This window comes from Camelina sativa, chromosome 11, assembly GCF_030686135.1.
Source record: "Camelina sativa cultivar CO46 ecotype springtype chromosome 11, ASM3068613v1".
In the NCBI taxonomy this organism is placed as follows: Eukaryota; Viridiplantae; Streptophyta; class Magnoliopsida; order Brassicales; family Brassicaceae; genus Camelina; species Camelina sativa.
This window is the reverse complement of record NC_141890.1, coordinates 6,020,143-6,040,379: the sequence shown is the minus strand read 5'-3', so window position 1 is coordinate 6,040,379 and position 20,237 is coordinate 6,020,143. Positions and strand designations below refer to the sequence as shown.

Below are 20,237 nucleotides of genomic sequence, written 5' to 3'. Positions count from 1 at the left end.
CATTTGATAACAATTGTAAGGAATTTTTATTATGAATAAAAATATTAGTTGACTTTAAGCTTCTGTTGTTTAGTTTATCATCTGACTCTATGGATATATATACATATTCATTGAATATTCTTTATAGAGTCAAACTACAACGTTGTGGCGGTTAAGACATTTTAAAAGATGGACTATGTCATAATAATACAATTATGGGTCGGACAATTAATTATAGTACCACTACTACTTGTGTCATTATTTTCACAGTATATCAGAATTCAGAAACTATTTGCAAATTGCAATTATATGTTTATTTGCAGTAATGGATCATGCATGATTCGCAAGTTATACATACCAAGTACATACTTATCACCAAATTATTTTGAGACTGTTAAAGTGTTACTCAAGAAGAAAAAGTGAATTATCGTTTATAATATTCATGCGTCACAAAGCATGCATGCATACATGTTGCGGAAGCTTTTAATCCCAATTAATAAGTCGTTCTCATTTCGTAAAGTCAGTTCTCTGTGCCAACCAAACGATAAAATATCTTTGGACTGCTTAACCTGCATGGTGTTTGAAAATATTTGTTTATTTAACTGTTTTGCTCATAGGACTTTATGAACATTATTTCTAAAAAGAAAATAAACGTAAGAAATTTGACTTGCTAAATATGGAAAGTTCAATTTTATCCCCACATGTCCAACTTTTTAGTTACGGCCTTACGGGCTTAGGCAAATGGACTCTAATTTGACCTTAAGTTAAATCAGATCATAATATCATGACTAGTTATGGACGGTCTCTGCTGATGAACTCCTTACGTAAATCGTGTAACTTACGACGATAACGCAAACATACATAGATTAAATACTTATATATAGCATATATATGAAGTGTCACGGCGATAAAAAGAAATCTACCGTTATGCCCGGGACGTATAGTATACGAAGTATTTGCATGTGGCACATTCAGAGTCATGCCATATAGTACTATATATTTTTCCTAATAGAAAACTAATAAAATGAGATTAGTGAAGTAAACGAATGTCCCTAGAGCATCGCAAGGGTTGATCGAATGGTGAAAGGACGTGTCTCTTCATGAATGTTCATGCATTATCCTTTTTGTACGTCGACAAGTTATTGGCATTCCAAACTTCATCTCGATTCTCTAACTAACAGAATCGAGATGAATAATTCTTTCTTTTTAAAAGAGTTTTATAGGTTTCGTTCGGTTCATGTCCATCCACCCTTGTTAGTGTTCTCGGACGATTATAAAACCAATGCATAATGTAACGACTATTCCTTTCTCAGGCATTATTTCTTGAACCGGAATAATATCTTGATAAAAAAAGAAATTCTTGTGAAATAATAATTCTCTCAAATTTGTATAATTAAAAATTGTTATAAGTTTCTTCATAGGGAAAATTGGATGAATGGCGGCTGGTCCAACTTAAGCTAAAACCATAAACAATATTCTATATACCTGCATAACCTCAATGATATAAAATACGGATTGCTTTCAAAGTTGCAATAGTCATATCATATGTAGATTTATTATTTTTCTAAAACAAATTATTCTAACCAATAACATTTGTGAGACATGTTATCGTAACTAGCACCATCAAAATAAATTATTTATCTGATCTAAAATCCTTCATATATTATGATTGAATTATTTCTATCTCTATATTTTTGTATTTAAAAGTTGGATACCAACAAAAAAATAGCCTAATATATTTAGCAAATGCTAATTTAGAACTTGGATCAACGATATATTTATTATAACTTTAATTCTAACATATAAATTACAAAGAAAATTGTCGACCCAGAACAAAATTGGATAATAAGAGAACATACAGCCGAAAGATGGTTAAAAAAACAAACTCTAAATAATATGCATGCAGGGTGGTAAATTAAAAAATAACTTTATATTCATTAGTTGGTTACCATAATGTGGGAGTAAAGAACATGGTTGATACTAGGCCTGAGATTATTATCCGCTATCTGCGGATATCCGTATTTGTATCCGAATCCGCTCCGAAAAAAACGAATATCCGGACAAACGGATACGAATACGGATAGTGCTAAATTTCAGAAACGGATAACGGATATCCGTTTTTTCTCGGATACCCTATATTCTATTCGAATACGGATACGGATAATACTAAATTTTAAAACGGATATTTGGTTTTTCACGGATACCCGGTATTTATATAAGGAAATCCGGTATTTTTGTCCAAAATACATGGTATTTTATACAAATATGCTGTATTTTAGTCTAAAATAAGTATTTTTTTTTAATTTTTTTTACGGATATCCGCGGATATTCGCGGATAATCAAATTTTTAGCGGATAACAAATTACGGATAACAAATTACGGATAACAAATTACGGATAAAACGGATAAGGATACGGATACAGATATCCCAAAAAACCCGGATATCCACTCCGTTTATAGGCCTAGTTGATACCCATTTCGCCACGCTGTTATATATAAATATACTAACATAATGTTTATATAATTATATGAGCACAACATGTGGAATTGTGGATATAAGTCATGTACCATGCAAGAAAACTCTTCCATGGACCTGAAGTTAATCACCATCCACCACGTCTCATTAAGTGTAACCACATGTTTCTAAATTTTTAATTAATCTATAATGACATTTTTTTTTTATAACTCAGAGTAAATCCTCATGCTTATGGAGGGGCACGAGACTAATTCTTGGAAGAGGTGCAGCCTACGAATAGACTTTTTTCGGATATTTAAATGGATCATAAGCGAAGACCCATATCCATGTGGCCAAATAGTACATGAGTAGCAATCTGCATCTAGGGAGAGTTGATCTCTTGCCTGGACCAACGGAGAAACTCTTCCAACCAAATGGAAACGACTAGCCCACCACCATGTGGTTATTAATCTATAATGTCAATCAAATTACGTTCTTATCTTTCTTGCTTTCATCAGAAATCCTACTACTCTTAAAGACATTTTTATATGAAATGATCCACCATAAAATATATGTGGCACGTTATCTTATTATATAAAGCTTGATGTCAAAGTTACTTATTAACAAGATCGTGACACATGTCAATAATATCATTCAGATGTTGACACATGTCAATTCTATTTTTTTTTTAAATAAAAATTTAAAACCTACTATAAAAAAAATTATGTAAAAATAAAATAGAGAAAAAAACCTAATTTTATTAAATTCTTTTAAAGAAAAAAAACCTTTCTAAACTTCCAAATGTAACACAAAAGTTTTGTTTTAAAAGTTTTTAAAATATTAAAAATCAATTATAAGATAATTATAAAATCTAAACAGCTCTAAAATTTAGAAAATATCATTATAAGGAAATTATATATATATATATATATCATAAAATTTACAAGAAAAAATATTATTTTTATATAAGATAAAAAAAATATGATTGTGAAAATTATACAATTAATTATTGTTTCTAAAAAAATGTCAATACTCACCTTTACATAAAGAAAGAGATTGTTGAAGTAAAATAAAAATAAAAAATAGATCGTCTCAAAAAATTTTCACCAATCAAATAATTTATTGGAAAAGACTGCTATTGTAATATATAAAATATGAGTATGTAAGATTACCGTATGCATTTTTGTAACTATAAAAATGTTAAAGTGAAGAGACATGTAATAGGTTATTTAATGTGTTCATAAAGATAATTTGTTGGTAGTATAAAAACTAAAAAGTATATTTTAATAATAAAATATATTTGTGTGTACAAATACACTTTTAGTGGTAATATAGATAGTAGATTTGTAAATGGATATACATTAGTGTATTATAGCAAACAAAAGAAAAACTACTATTTTCTATAACTAAAAGTTTATCTCTTTACTTTTATACATTGTTTTTACTTACGAAAAAATTAAAATATATATTTTTTGTTAAATTTTATTTTATTTTAATAATTTTGAACTCATGTACAACTATTTTTTTTAACTAAAAGTGTATCTATTTACTTTTTTTTTCAACCAAACAATAAATTAAAAGAAAATTCCTTGGTTAGTTGTCCAAACCGGAGGGAAGGAGTTTACAAAAAAAACTTCAGAGATAAGAGAACGCGAAGCACATAGAAGACAATCCGCCTTCGTATTTGGCGCATGTGGGATCCAAGAGATGGAGAATAGTGGGAAGGACTCCAGCGAGTTAACCTCATCGAGCAGGTTGGAGAAGAACGGCCAATATTCAACGGACTGCACTATAGTGAGTAACTCAGCACAATCAGTCTCGAAATGTTGACAAGCGATCCCTGTAGCACGTTTCCCCTTCATGGCCCACAGCAACACTTCTATCTTTGAATGCAGGGGGAGAGGCTCCGTCTTAGACACTTGGCCCCCAACAACAAGGTTCGCTCCTCAGCAACGCAATACCACCAGCCCAATCCTGAATGCACATTGGTTCGTTTCCAAGAACCATCAATCTGGTAACGAGGTGAAGAAATCTGGACATCTGAAAATGGAGATGGAGCTGACATGACCGCCGTAAAAGACAGGGCTTCTTCCCAGGCTAACTTATCACCCAATGCCTGAGCAATTATATCATTTGCCTCAGTCTCTAAACTTTTAAATTTTTTTTTATTTATGGCCTTCCGAATTGCCCATAAAATCTATGGTAATTGAAGAAGTTGATTAGGATCACCCTGTTGAAAGACATCTCTCCAGAAATAAAATCCAAATTCGAGTAAACCGACTCATATGGAAAACTCTCTGACGAGACCGGAGTCGGAGATAAATCCCAAACTTCACACGAGCGAATGCATTCAAAGAAAACATGATTGATAGTCTCAACCACATAGTCGCAACTTTTACACCAAATATCACATTGGACACCTCGGTGTATCTATTTACTTTTGTAGATAGTTTTTACTTACTAAAAATATTTTCGGGTCCTAATCTTGTTAACATATAAAGGAACATAAATCAACTCTTATTATATTCATGGCATTTATCATTAATATATATACTACCTTTTTCATAGATGATATAGCTTATGCAACAATAATTAGACGATACATATATATTTGATCAGTTTGTTGGATTCATTATTTGAATAAAAAAATCAAATAATATAGCTTTGGTCCAACTGACGGTTTAACTACATTAATTCCGGTTTACAGCTAAACATGATAAAAGTAGGGACCAAATCCTTGGGGATCGAGTCTATTGGTTTATCTGTCTCTTCATTCGAAGTTGGGCGGTACCTAGTTTCAAGTTTTTTTAATATTTTTGTTATATTTTGAACTGAAAATACTTACATTTTTTTTTTAAATATACGTACATAGTGAGTATTAGCTCTGTTAACGGAGCCGATATCCGTTTTTTTGGAATATCCGTATCCGTATTCGTATTCGTATCCGAAAATTTAGAATATCCATTATCCGGATATTCGCTAAAAATTCGATTATCCACGGATGTCCGTTTATTTTTTTTTTAAAATAAAAATTAAATATTTTGAACTAAAATACAGTGTATTTTGTATAAATACCGTGTATTTTGGACAAAAATACCAGATATCCGTATATAAATACCGGATATCCGTGAAAAAACAAATATTCATTTTAAACTTTACCATTATTTGTATCCTTATCCGTATATAATAAAGGATATTTGGGAAAAAGCGGATATCCGTTATCCGTATTAAAATTTAACACTACTTGTATTCGTATACGTATCTGTTTTATTTGCTATTTTACTATCCGTATCCGTATCTGTTTGCCCGGATATCCGCTTTTTTCGAAACAAATTCGGATATAAATACGGATATCGAATATTAATCTCAGGCCTAGTGAGTACCATTTATATATAGGAGGAAATTTAATAATATGAAAACCCAAAGTCTAATATTATATATATCTCTCTAATAAAATACAAACCTGGGGTGCCACATGAAAAACCTTAGGTTGCGCCAGGTGCAATGGCCCTGTCACGGTATCAAATACTGTATTAACAGGGTTTAACTTTATTTAATCTATATTGATTATGATTACTAATCGTTTGCAACGATCGATGTAGTTTCAGACATTCGATGGAAATATATACTTACTATTTACAAGTTTAAAGTATAACTTAATAATATGCTGGTTATTTATATATAAGAAGCATTAATCGTTCATCTTCCATCTGTCGCTCAATTAAAAGTCAAATTAAAAACAGAGATTTGTTTTTCCAATTAAGAAAAGAAAAAAGAGATAAACAAGGACGTACGATCGTAGTTTTCATGTGTGTGACCATCGGTTCTCTAGCAGAAAATATTATATGCGGTGATTATTTTCTTGTTGACAATCGTCGACGTAGGCAAGAATCTTTTTCCTATGTTTTGGTTGTATAAATAGTGTGGTAATTAGTGTGACAAATAGTTTGTTTAATTGTTTTGATTTTCTTAATGACTTTATTAAAAAAACTCATATTCTATAGCATGTGACAACTTCGAGGATATTGGTATGACGCACACTATATCTTGAATGTTCTACCCAATAACTCGATATGTTTCAATTAGTTTTACTTTTCTTTGTTATAAAAATGTTTCAACTACTTTGAGCATATCATACCTATAAGATTGCATATCAATTATGTACTAATATCATTAGTGAATTATGTGACTTATAACCTTTTTTTTTTTTTTGAACAAACGTGACATATAACCTTTTTTGTTTCTTACATAAGAAACAGCTTAATACGAGCTTGTTAGACCATCACTGGAGCAACCCTCCATAGTTACTCTTATATTAATTAATTATATAATTAATACTAAATTAAGTAAAGTAATTCTAAGAGAATTTAAGTAAAATCACCCCATTATTAGAGAATCCCAAAGATGGTTGCTCAAGCATTTAAATAATATTTTTTTATTTTTGTTTATTAATTATTAAATTTTAATTATCTAAAATGATAAAATAATTATTTAAATTTTTTATATTACATAAAATAGAAAACAATAAAATTTTACAAATTTTATAATATTAAACATATTTTACGAAATTCGGAATAGTAAACATATTTTATAAAATTTGAAATATTAAACATATTAAACAGAATTTGAAATAAGATTTACTGTGCCGTTGCACCAAATTTTTGCCAGATATGTTCAATCAAGTCTTTTCCAAAAAATCATGCATTTGTGTATCATGAACCTCATTTCGAATGTCCATCATATTATGTAGATTTGTTGTCATATCTGTAGAATATGATAAATCGACATGAGAAGTTCTGCTTCCTTCTTCGGGATGGAATTCCGTTGGATTGTAGAAATTGATGTTGAAGCATTCATCAATGATGACTCGACAAGTATCTACCTAAACTAAATGTTAGAGAATAGTTACGAAATAATAAGCATTACGAAATAGTTAGAGAATATTGTACTAACCGTATTTATCACAACCAACAAACAAAAAGCAATCATCAATGACTGACTCGACTATTACCTAATCTAACACTAAATAAATTCATCCCAACACACAACCGCAAACAATATCTATCACCAACAAATTAAAGCTAGAGTACCATACCTTTTCAAATTAGAGAATCCAACCGCTGTTCCACATTGTGAATACCACTCCAAATCAAATCCATTAGACCTCGCACAAAGCATGACAAAAGAGTCAATATTAATCACACAGTTACTTATACAATATATAACAAAAAAAGACAAACATAAAATAACAATAAAGACCTTGATAGTTCTCAATGGAGATTAATCATCTTTCTTGGCTAAGAGATCAGTAGCAGCTTTGAATGGCTTCCACGCATGAGCCACATCACAACAACAGAACATCACAACTCCAAAAGCAGTCTTCGGTTTGGCCAAACTCCATATGTCTCCAAACGTGTCCTTGCAAAACCTGCAAAACAAATAATTGAACACTAAACTGTAATCATTCCATAACAACCTGTTTTGTTTCAACACCTCAAAAAAAAACAACAAACCAATGGATTTAATAGACAAACACAAGATCGCTTGTAAATCAAAATCGATAAATCGGGGTTGAGAAAGATATACCTTTGACTTGTTTTGGCTCTCTCTCTCTCTCTCTAATTAGAAGAGGAAGAGAAAGTAACAATAACACTCTAGCTACCTCCTAATCGATACTCTAATCGGATTAATCCAAAATCCTTACAATCAATCGGATTAATCTGAAACTCTAACAATTAAAGACCACCCGAAGCTAAAAGAAAAACATGCAATCAATCAGACAAGAGAAACGAACCTTCTCCCTCCGATTCGTTAGGGTTTGGACCTCGCCGTTAGCTTCAGGGCACCACCATTGATGTCGATCAGAGACAGCCGCCGTCGATGTCAGATCTAATAACCCATTCACCGATCTGGAAGCCATCGCCTCCGGGTAATCAACAAACAACCGGTTTATGCCAGAAAATTCAATGGATTCGACGTGAATCCATTAATTTCTCCGATTTCATCAAGAATCGCATCTTGTGTCACCTTCAGAAACGAGAGAGAAGAGAGAGAGACAGTCGGGAAGAAAGAGAAATAGAAATGAGAAAAAAAAACCCGGTTTTATATTTACGCACCAACTACTCATGAGACGCAACATATCGTTCTTAAACCGTTGCTCAGAATGCTTCCGACAGAACCAATTCTCGCATTAATAGACCCATTTATGGATTGTTTATTATTTTTTGGGGCCCTAAATGCCAAAGAAATCCTCTGAGAAACGCCCAATAATGATGCTCTTAAGAATTCTTTTTTGCTATATTATATGTACTGAAGTAATATTTTCTTCATAAATTTTGAAAATAGTTATAGACTAAAAGTCTTTAACTCTACCTCAACTAGTTATATGTTGGTCAATGATAAAATACACAAATAAAGAAAAACGCCATATGTTTTGGTTCATAATGAAGTATGAACACCCCTAGTCAAGTTTAAAAGATTTGTTTGATGGAAACCTTGATTAGGTTCCAGTCGTTACGAATCAGTATTTATTTTTATTTTAAAAATATAGTTTTTTCTAATGACTTTGATGGCTAATTTGATCAGCACAAATTCTCATATAAGCAGACGCATGAGACTTATATTAACAAAGATATCAACTATAATCTCTAACAGTTCACTAAAGATCAAAACTTTCAGACCAATTAAGCTGTCAAATGTTTCAAAATCGAACACCTGCTGAGATCTGCTCCTTCTAGTTGACACATAATAAATATAAGCGATAACATTTTGAAACGTGGTACCAATTGATTCATTAAAATGTGTTATAATGTTGCTAAGGTTTTGGTGCCTAATCTTTATCAAGATTTTCTGTCTTCAAACTCTCTCAACAAAACTAAATAATTGGGTAAATAAAATCCATATATGTATTACGATCTAGAGAACAGTCCAGAATAACGCGACCATATATTCGAATTTGAAGTTTATGAGGTTTTGTCCATTAAACCACTAATTTATAGTGTGTGTATATATATTGTATATGCATATTAGGTATAGTGCTAGTCAGATCTGACTTCTGAGTTATGTATGGGGGAGTTAGTTTCACAAGATCTTGGAAAATCTATGGAGTTCTAATATGCCAATCATTTTTTTGTATATAATGAGAATATGAGATGTAATATAATGGATTAATAATTATTATTATTTGGCTCCTATAGATTCTTCAAGATCTCTTGTTCCTTTCTAAATGATTATTTTCATATTCTTTTTGAAGGTTTTTTCATTTGACATGTTATTATACTTATTTCTTCTCCTTGAATGCTAGTTATCTTGTATCAATCAACAGAGAAAGTAATCTTATTCTTATTTTCACCGTGAAATAAATAACTTTGGGGTTTTCATATTCTCTTCATTTCAAAATATATGATATTTTAACTAAAAACACGTAAATTAAGAACTGTTTATTTTTAAAAAATTGAATTAATTAGAAATAATACTGCATAATAAAAAATATTAAACTAATCTAAAAATAATATAGAAAATTGAAAACATCTTCTATTATAAAACAAAAAAATTCCTTTAAAATATCTTATATTATAAAATAGAAGGAATACTATTTTATCATTTCACTACTCAATTGTACCACTATTCCTTCACATCTGCAGAAGAAAAAAGAGAGACATCATGGAATTTTGAAAAATCTTGTGCCTACAATTACTCATGAAGCAGTGAACTCTATTATGTTTTGTTTTTTTTTCGCAAAAGTGAATTCTATTTGTTATTCAGATATTCTATAGTAGTACACTATACATCAAAATCATCGGATTGCGAAGATGATTCTAAGGAACCTACTTAATGCGGTCTAATGAGCAGATAGTTGCTAATTTGCTTTAAAGCAAACGTATATAGATAAATTAAGTAAAGAGAAATAAATAAATAAATAATAAATAAAAAGAGTCCTTTTATCATTGCAAAATCAATTGTTAAATCGGGAAAGCTGTTCTAATCTTGGAAATGGCCTCCCTTTACAATTATGCTCTGAGCGTAATCCTAAATTAATTTTTGTGCATTGGTAATAAAATACCCATTTGTTATTTCTGTTTACTATACGTGTATTATATGGTTGGTCAGAAGCAGTGAACTCTAAAATAAAATACAGCAGACTAGAATATCACAATGATTAAATTAAAGATAAGATCACAATTCTTTAACTAAAAACTACTAGTAATTACGAAGGACATTATGTGATTGTTTATGTTTTGTTTTAATCAACCACATGTATTATATGAGTTTAACGAAGTGGTGAGTGATTATACATCGACAATTTTATACTAGAAATCGACATTATGTCACTTATTAACTTTTTAATCAGATCATAATTATGAGATTTAGGCTTTGATTAGTAGCGTACTTTTAAGACTTTAAATATTTTTAAAGTCTTGACAGTTATTTTTTTACCAATCAAACTTTTTTTTTTTAATTTTTTAAAAAGTTTTGAAAGCCACTTTTTTTTTCTTTTTTGTTTTTCTGTTTTTTTAAAGCGTCAAAACTCATGCTTTAAAAATTAAACAATTTTTAAAACATTTCTTTTCTCCTTTTTATATCTAAAAGCTCTCTAAATATATATATATATATATATATATATATTTACATATTTAATTTTTATAAATTAATTATTTTTATTTTCTTCTTTTTATTTAAGATCCATTTCAATAATAATTTTTTTTTCATCATCGTCACTAATAATATTGTAAAAGTGTTTATGAAGTTCATCATTAATAATAAAATAACATTCAAACAATGCATTGAATAGTGTTTAATAGATTTTTGACGGCTTACTCAATAGAAAAAAAACATTCAAAACAATTAAAAAATATTATTGATATTATTTGCCACAATAATCATTCAAGAATCAACCACCAAAATAAAAACAAAAATCATAATATTGTTAGCGAAATTTAATTTATCATTAATTTCAAACAAAATCACATATTTGATTGATTTATATTTTTTAGAATTTTAATTTATCATTAATAAAATTAAATTTTTGATTAAAGTGCTATATGAATTAATTTTTGATATAATATATATTCATTATTATTATTTAATAAAAAATAAAAATAACAGTTACAACTTTAAAAGTTGTTGTTAAACAATCAGATTTTAACAATTAAAGTTTCTACAGTCAGAACATCTACAACTAAATTCTCTGCAGCTAAAATTTTAAAATCAAAATTTTTACAGCCACAAATAACAACCGTTATCAATTGGGACCTTAGTTATGAAAAAATATTATTGTCAGTTTATTATCTGATCAATTTTGTTGTAAATACCAAATAAATAAATAAAACATATGAAATAAGAAACAACTTCACGAACCAAAATGGTGTAGTATAATTTTTGAATAACTTAATTAGTACGTACCAACCGTAAAGGTTATACCATAAATATAGTATTACTTTGAGATAGAGTGCACCGCCATTTGTATAGCCTTGTAGGAAACGATGAGAAACGTATATTTATACAGTATGTTCTTATGATTAAAAAAAAATAAGTTAAATTAAAAACTTTCTGCGGCGAATGAGCTGCATATTCACTTTACGCCTAATTGTGATGAAACGATTCGTTTTCGTATCCCAATGATTTCATCTTTCTCTTTTTTTCTTTACGCGTGACTATCCATATCCAATTGATTATCGTTTCCATATTTATTTATGCTAATACTTTGATATATTTCTAACTAATTTTCGTTAATTCTTTTAACCTTGTAGTAATATACCTATCACCTATATATGACTCAGTTGTTGCGAATATTGTTAGAGATCACTGTTTCGAGTAGAAAAACAAAAGTTTGAGCTTTTGTTCTCTTCATGACCAACGCATGCATTTACATACCGAGATGAAATGCAAGAATACAACCTTGTTATATTATCTTTATTTGCGCAACGGTAATAGTCTAGTAAAAGAGAGAAATTGTAAGATGTAATATATATATACAGCTTAAAATCATGCATGCATAGACGACAATTACTACGCGGACTCAAGTATTTCGCGTTTATCAAATAATTTTACAAAAAAACTACGAAAGCTAGCTATATATACATTTGTTAAGCAATAGTTGAAAGTTGAAACAAACATCTACCAGATTTAGTTATTTATTTGCGTATTTGAGTATTTTTCACGTATTTGATTAAACATATATACGTTTGGTAAAATTATTTTAGTATTGTTATGAATAGTTGAGTCTTTTTTTTACAGCTTGAATATGTTAGTACATATACAGTATGTAGAGTCTTTTTAATATTAGCTAGTGTTTTAAACTTTATTTTCTCTAAACTAAAATAGAACATGTCCTCCGATTAAATTGGCATATAAAATAAAAAAGATAGTAGCTGGCCTGCGAAATAACGCGAATTCATTACAAACAACGACAAAAACCAAAAATAAGTATACAAAAGCAAAAAAAAGAAAAAAAAAAAAAAAAAAACTCGTACAATAAAGGGATCGACATTCGTGAGAGAATTGATCGACCAATCTTTCGCTCTCTCTATCGCACAAATAATTAAAGCTTTCTGAATCTATGGTTACTATCGACTTTAAATTTATAACACAATGATATTGTAATTAATAATAATTATAATAAAGAGTTTGGTACATTTCGTTCATCGTGATTAGAAAGAAAAAAAAAAGGTTAATAACTATAAGTGGTCGTGACTCAATGCACGATGATAATACATTGATTCATACCTAATAAGCTTTTCTAGTAACCATCCTAAAGTGCTTACCCTAATATTCTATATGAAAAGGTGAATGCATATGTGCATTTTTTAATACCATGATGAGTTTATAAAGAATATATGAATCTCTTCTCCAAACGAGATTTCAAGTCGTCCGATCCGAAAATGCGCGATGAAAATAACAATTTCAACCGGTTAAGTTAATGACGTTAAATGATGTATATCTTTTTCGTTTATTATTTAAGCATATACATACACATAGAGCATATATATTGGTGAGTGTGTATATGTGGATATGCCAAACTCAAAGCTTCCAAAATGTGATGACATGAAAAGAAGAGAAAACTCCATGGAAACCAAGGTTCCATGCACATGGCTTTACATCTCTAATTTTAGGTTTCTTCTTCCCACAATTCTTCTAGTGGGTTTTGGTGGGATCCTCTGATTTTCTATTATAATATAAAAAGTTTCTTTTGACAAACTCAAAAACTTAACTCATAGCCAGCCACCAATATGAGTCGCTTTTGCTTGATTACTTTCAAGAAAATGCACTTTACAATTGCGATTACAAGTACCAATGAAGAGGAAAAAAAGCTTTACGATTCTAGCTTGAGTTAGTCACCATCACTTGGCTAGCATAGCTTTAGTTACAAAAGTTAAAATCGTGTAATTTCCAACTTTATTAAAGCTAAGAAAAGGCTTCCTTAATCATATACTACCTATCATATAGTAGTATTTTATTTTGATGGGCTCTATTGCCCAATTTAAAATTTAATATGAAAACACTAGATTAAAAGTAATTTTGATACTTCTTTAGGTTGAGATTTGGAGTAAACAAGAAGCAAAAGTTTAATACTTTTTTTTTCTTATTTCATTTGAAAGTGTCCACAATGATCATCCACTATTATAAATTACTCTCAGTTCCTAAAAAAATATGTTTAAGACTTTTCACACAAAATTAAGAAATAATGAGTATTAATTATTATAAATATATTATTTTCTTTCACTAACACTGATTATTTAATTATAAACTAAAAACAATTCATAAAGTGATTACTTTTGAAGTTTACAAATTAATTAATTAAAAATATATTAAAAATCAATTTTTGTGGAACTAGAAAAAAATATTAGAAAATCAATATTTTATAGACGGAAGTGATAGTCAATAGTGAGAGCGATAGATCAATAGCTTGTAGTAAAAATATCAATGAGAAGATTTTAGTTGGTTATTGATCTAAAAATGAGAGATTTGTCTTTAATATAATAATATAAGGATATATATGTTGTTAGTAAAATCACATTTTCCGTACCTAAAATTTATCATAGTTTTATTATAGAAAAAAAAAGGAAAAATGTGGAGATGGCGGGACCAAAAATAATAATAATAGTGGAGAAGAAGCTCTCTAATTGAAGGGAATGGGGTTGATGTGGATTTATTCATTTGGTTCCACACAATGAAGAGAAAAATAATAAAACACAGCTTTGGCTCCCTCATCCTCTCCACGTGGCTTTCCACGTCATCATCTTCTCCCCCCACGTGGCTTCATCCTCCTTGGAAGAATCACTTCCCTCTCTCAACAGTCACCATCGTTGCTCCCTAATTCCCTCACTTCCACATTCATTCTCTCTTATAATAATAATAGTATTAAGTTATTAACCAATAATACTACTAGTTAAAATGTTTATTACTATTATTTTTACTAATTAAAAAACGTAATTAAAAAAGTAATAGTAACACACACCAAATGGTCGGTAGAAATTTGTATTTCCCAATACCAAAAAAAATTAGTATTACTTCGTCGTCAAGCATTACCACTGTTTATTACAAGTCCTCAACCGTCACACACACACCCATTAGCTATTCTTAAATAAATTAAGTACAACTCTTAAGCAATCATACTCACAAATACTCTGTTATTATTAAAAAAACAAATATCAGAAGCTCATGATTATATATTACTATAATAAATATTAAAAAATAAATATCGTCGAGTGGAAAAATATTCAACGCCACATGGGATAATCTATTCTTCTATATAAGCACGATAACCTTCAAACACTATCTTCATTCCAAATTCATAACCATTTCCAATTACCTTATTGATTCTATTTCTCTCTTTCTCTTTTCTTTTACAAAAACTTTCTCTAATTCTAAACTCGTTAAAGAAACTTATATATAAAAAGAAATGGAGAGTATGTTTCGTTTGATAGATCATGATCATCAAGATTCAACACCTAACCGGTGTATTTGGGTCAATGGACCAGTCATCGTCGGAGCAGGACCGTCGGGTTTAGCCACCGCGGCTTGTTTACATGAACAAAACGTTCCTTTCGTTGTTCTCGAGAGAGCAGACTGTATTGCTTCTCTATGGCAAAAACGTACTTACGATCGTCTCAAGCTTCACCTTCCCAAGCAGTTTTGTCAATTACCGAAAATGCCCTTCCCGGAGGACTTCCCTGAGTACCCGACGAAGCGTCAGTTCATCGACTACCTTGAGTCCTACGCAACCCGGTTCGAGATCAACCCTAAGTTCAACGAGTGTGTGCAGACCGCTCGGTTCGATGAGACCAGTGGGTTGTGGCGAGTCAAGACCGTGACGAACACCGAGTCGACTCGGACCGAGGTCGAGTATATCTGCCGGTGGCTTGTGGTGGCAACTGGAGAGAATGCGGAGAGAGTGATGCCGGAGATTGAGGGACTTTCTGAGTTTTCCGGCGAGGTGATTCACGCTTGTGACTACAAGTCCGGCCAGAAGTTCGCCGGGAAAAAAGTTCTGGTCGTCGGTTGTGGAAACTCCGGCATGGAAGTGTCACTTGACCTCGCAAACCATTTCGCTAAGCCTTCCATGGTCGTGAGAAGCTCCCTTCACGTGATGCCGAGGGAAGTAATGGGTAAATCCACGTTCGAGCTTGCAATGAAGATGTTAAGATGGCTTCCTCTATGGCTTGTCGACAAGATACTATTGCTTTTGAGCTGGATGGTGCTTGGAAACATTGAGAAGTACGGGTTGAAACGACCCGAGATGGGTCCGATGGAGCTAAAGAGCGTGAAAGGCAAAACACCAGTGCTTGACATCGGAGCTATGGAGAAGATCAAATCAGGAAAGATCGATGTGGTTCCAGGGATCAAAAGGTTTAACGGAAACCAAGTCGAACTTGTCAACGGGGAACAACTAGACGTGGACTCAGTAGTCCTCGCTACTGGTTATCGTAGTAACGTCCCATATTGGCTACAAGAGAGTGAGTTCTTCGCAAAGAATGGTTTCCCGAAAACAGTAGCTGACAACAACGGTTGGAAAGGGAGGACAGGATTGTATGCAGTTGGGTTTACGAAGAAAGGGCTCTCAGGTGCGTCAATGGATGCGGTTAGGATCGCACAAGACATAGGCTCTGTTTGGAAACTAGAAACAAAACAACCCACGAAACGCTCAACGGCTTCTCATCGAAGATGTATCTCTCAACAGTTCTAACTTTAGGAAAAAAAAAAAGATTAGAGTTTAGGACAGAGATAGATCACAGAAATGAGAAGAGCCCTCTCCTGAAGACCCAAAGCGAATCAAAGGGTGTTGTGCTTGTTTTTTTTGTTACCTCCTCCACTTGTTTGTTCTGGGCGTTTTGTGTAAACAGAGGAAGATGTGGCCTTTTGTTTCCCTTTTTTTTTCTTTTTCTTTTCTATATACTTTAAACAATTAACTTTTTTGGGGGTGGGTTCTTTGATTTTTTTGTACAAGTCTATGTTTTTCCTCTTTTTGCATAGTTAACATCTATATTGTGAACTGTACACTTTTCTGATATTCTTTAAGCCAAAAATATTTTGATTTCAAATTTACCATCTTTCTGTAGTTTGGCCCTGCTCTTTTACTTTTCATGTATCACAGTATCAGAGAGAAGCTCTCTTTAGACCATGTCGGTATTGAACAAGCATGTTTTGGACAGTAGTTTGGATGAAACTTTGACGTTAGGGATCATTTTCAGAGTTGCGGATTCTAGTTCTCTACTATGGCCTTGTTGAAACATCATGAAAACCCTCTTTTAGGTAATTGAAAAAAAAAAAACATGCGACATAAGTCATCTTTCTATTTAGAAAATTCTGAGAGTGCAAAGGAAAAACTTTACAAATAACTGATTTGATTATTTAGTTTTGTGGGAATAATACACATGAACTAACTTTCAGTGTTGTAGGAACTGAAAACAGAAACAAAATCATAAGCAAAACTCTTGTAGTAATTATTATGGTCAATTGACAAGTCTCTTAATAATGAACTACGCAACAAATCTAGAGTAGAGCAAAATACGAAAGCTCACGAACATAGGTCATCACAGCTAGCTACTATACACATAATCACATCACAGCTACTATACACATAATCGCATCATTAGCTTCATTCTATTATAATTTTTTTACCACTCATCAGGTCAAGTCCGGTATAATGTATATATGTTGTTGCAAAAAAAAACTACTTAATTAATGGGAATTTGTAAGTAACTAAAATTGTCTAAACATAATTTTAAAGATGATTCTTATTTCTCAAATACATGTGATCTCTATGTGTTTTTGGTGGGTTGAAACTAATTAATTAGGTGATTAAACCTAATAAACAGAACACATAATTAAATCCCACTTTAGTTCGAGTCAGTCATTAATGAAATTATTAGTGTCGTGGTTCATGCATCGATTTCCCGCTTTGCACGGAAACTAAATAGGTAATTAAATTTCCTTCGATCCAAGTTACTCATCTAAAAGCGTCTTCAACCATTATGCAACTTGACCCCCAGAAAAAAAAAATCATTGTACTACTATTATTATTTTAGTTGCTAATCATATGCATCATATAGAACAATTTCAATGTCGACCAATCTTACAGAAGAATCAGTGAATCACTATATTATAAGCATTTGCTGATTAACAACCTATGTGCAGTGTGTTATAAACCTGCAGGTGGATCTGATTCGTATTAATATTTATCGTATCTTCTATCCTAAGGAAAATTTTTAAGTGTAAAGCATTGTTAAAGAAAAATAAGAATGTCCTTTTCCAAACTACATTTGCATGCTAAATTCTTAAAGTATATATATATATATATATATATATATGAAATTTGTAATATATTTGAAAAAAAAACATAAAATGATAGTTTAAAGTATACTAATTTAGAGCAAAAAACAACTGGTCAAAATTTAGAGAAAACAGTTGTTCGAAATTCGAAACCAGGGAGAAGAAAACAATATATTTATATATAGATACATATATATTATATTATATAGTGAAATGTTTGAGGGGAAAAAACAAAGAGAAAAAGTGAATAAATTTTGTGATGACATTAAAAACCCACATGTGTTGGGTCCAATGAAGAGATTTAAAACCCACTAATAAAAGAGATCTTACAATGTCACATCAAATGTAGATCGGCCTATGTCCAACGTCAAAGGATAAAGCCAGCAGTTCAAAACCATTTTCGACCACAGCATTTGTACATTTATTAGTATTGTCATTATTATTGATATATAGAATTTATAACAATTCCAGTTTCAACAAATTCTTATTTTTTTCCTGCTGGTATATGTTATCCTATTTTTCTTCTACGAAAACATAATCCTCTATGATGGAAATTCAAAGGAAAATGTATCATATACATGTATCGTGTTTATTTTAATCATACCCCTCTCTACTGTATTTAAAAGATTTATGATCGATAAATCACACGCCAAACTCGACAATTGCAGAACTAAACAATACAAATTTTTTGCGTTTTTATAGTTTAGATTTCATACTTTATATACAATATTACTGACTTGATTTCTTATAAATTCAAACTATATATACATATTTGATTTGGATTATAAAAAGTCTAATATAATATTATTCATTTATTTACGTAGGTATTGAAAATCATCTTTTGTTGAGGATATATCAATTAGATAATCCCATAAAAGAATATAACTAGCTCCATAAATGGTAAATTTTAAGTTCCACCAGAATACTTGAACTGGACATGTCTATATATAATATCTTGGAAGTATAATGGCGTGTACACCGTGTGAAGTCTATTTCAAAGGCCATGGAGGAGTGATCATCTAGTCTCATGTACCCTCACCGCATGTTACCTATTTAGAAACTACAAGTTGAGAGATGTTGAATTTGAGTGACCATTATCTTTTTGCTTTCTTCTTTTCTTTTGCCATACTTGTCATCTTTCTATTTTGACATCAGTCATCACCATACCATACTTGTCACTTGTCACCTCATATTCACACGTATTCTCAATCTATTTTCATTACCTTAGCAAAAGCCCTAGCGCTTGATAGGCATTATCTTATATTCTAGTTTATTTTTGGTTATGAAGACCTAGCTAGCTAGGAATCCATCACATAGGTAGATATGTGTCCACTTACATTCACAATGTCATTTACATTTTCCGAAATTGCGTAACAAGATTTTGTACGACTTTTATTTAAAATTGTCAATCAGACCGATTTGAACTATCTCGACCAAATAATTATGTTTTCAAATATTATATTGGCACATCTACTTTTGAATGGTATATACGATTAGGCATGTCTATATGGGTCAAATGATTTGAGATTAACTTGCTTCGAGGATATGAGTGACAAAGAGTAAATGGGTAACACATGGGAATGGTCACAAATTCTCCAATGGAGAAATCACTCATGTTCAAGGGCCCATATTGTCCATCTTACACATTACCGAAGTCTGCAAAAACTAGGGTTTGTTTCTTTCACATGCCTATGTCTGTTAGATGAACTACCACTTGTAGAAACAATCTTCTACGCTAAACACAAGAAAGAATATACCAAGAAAAACTAACATTTCACCACACATATATACAATCTGTGAAAATTTAATTTACGTACGTAACTGATTTTTCCAAGTTCAACGTTTACATATATATATATATATATATATATATATATACATAAATAAAATATAGACAATGTATGTTATTGAAGTATAGGACCAACCATACAAGTACATCACGAGGGCTACGTACGTTTTCCATATAATTTGTTTAGATATGCATCAAAAAGATATATATATATATATATATATATATATATAGTTTATCAAG

General features: G+C 30.9%; 1 protein-coding gene across 1 annotated transcript; it reads left to right on the top strand.

Annotated features, from left to right (window-relative positions):
* The first annotated feature begins 15,222 nt into the window (after positions 1-15,222).
* Positions 15,223-16,974, top strand: LOC104721998 (putative indole-3-pyruvate monooxygenase YUCCA8). Its single transcript, XM_010440090.2, has one exon. The coding sequence runs from the start codon at positions 15,336-15,338 to the stop codon at positions 16,617-16,619; it is 1,284 nt and encodes a 427-aa protein (XP_010438392.1). The 5' UTR covers positions 15,223-15,335; the 3' UTR covers positions 16,620-16,974.
* Positions 16,975-20,237: the final 3,263 nt, after the last annotated feature.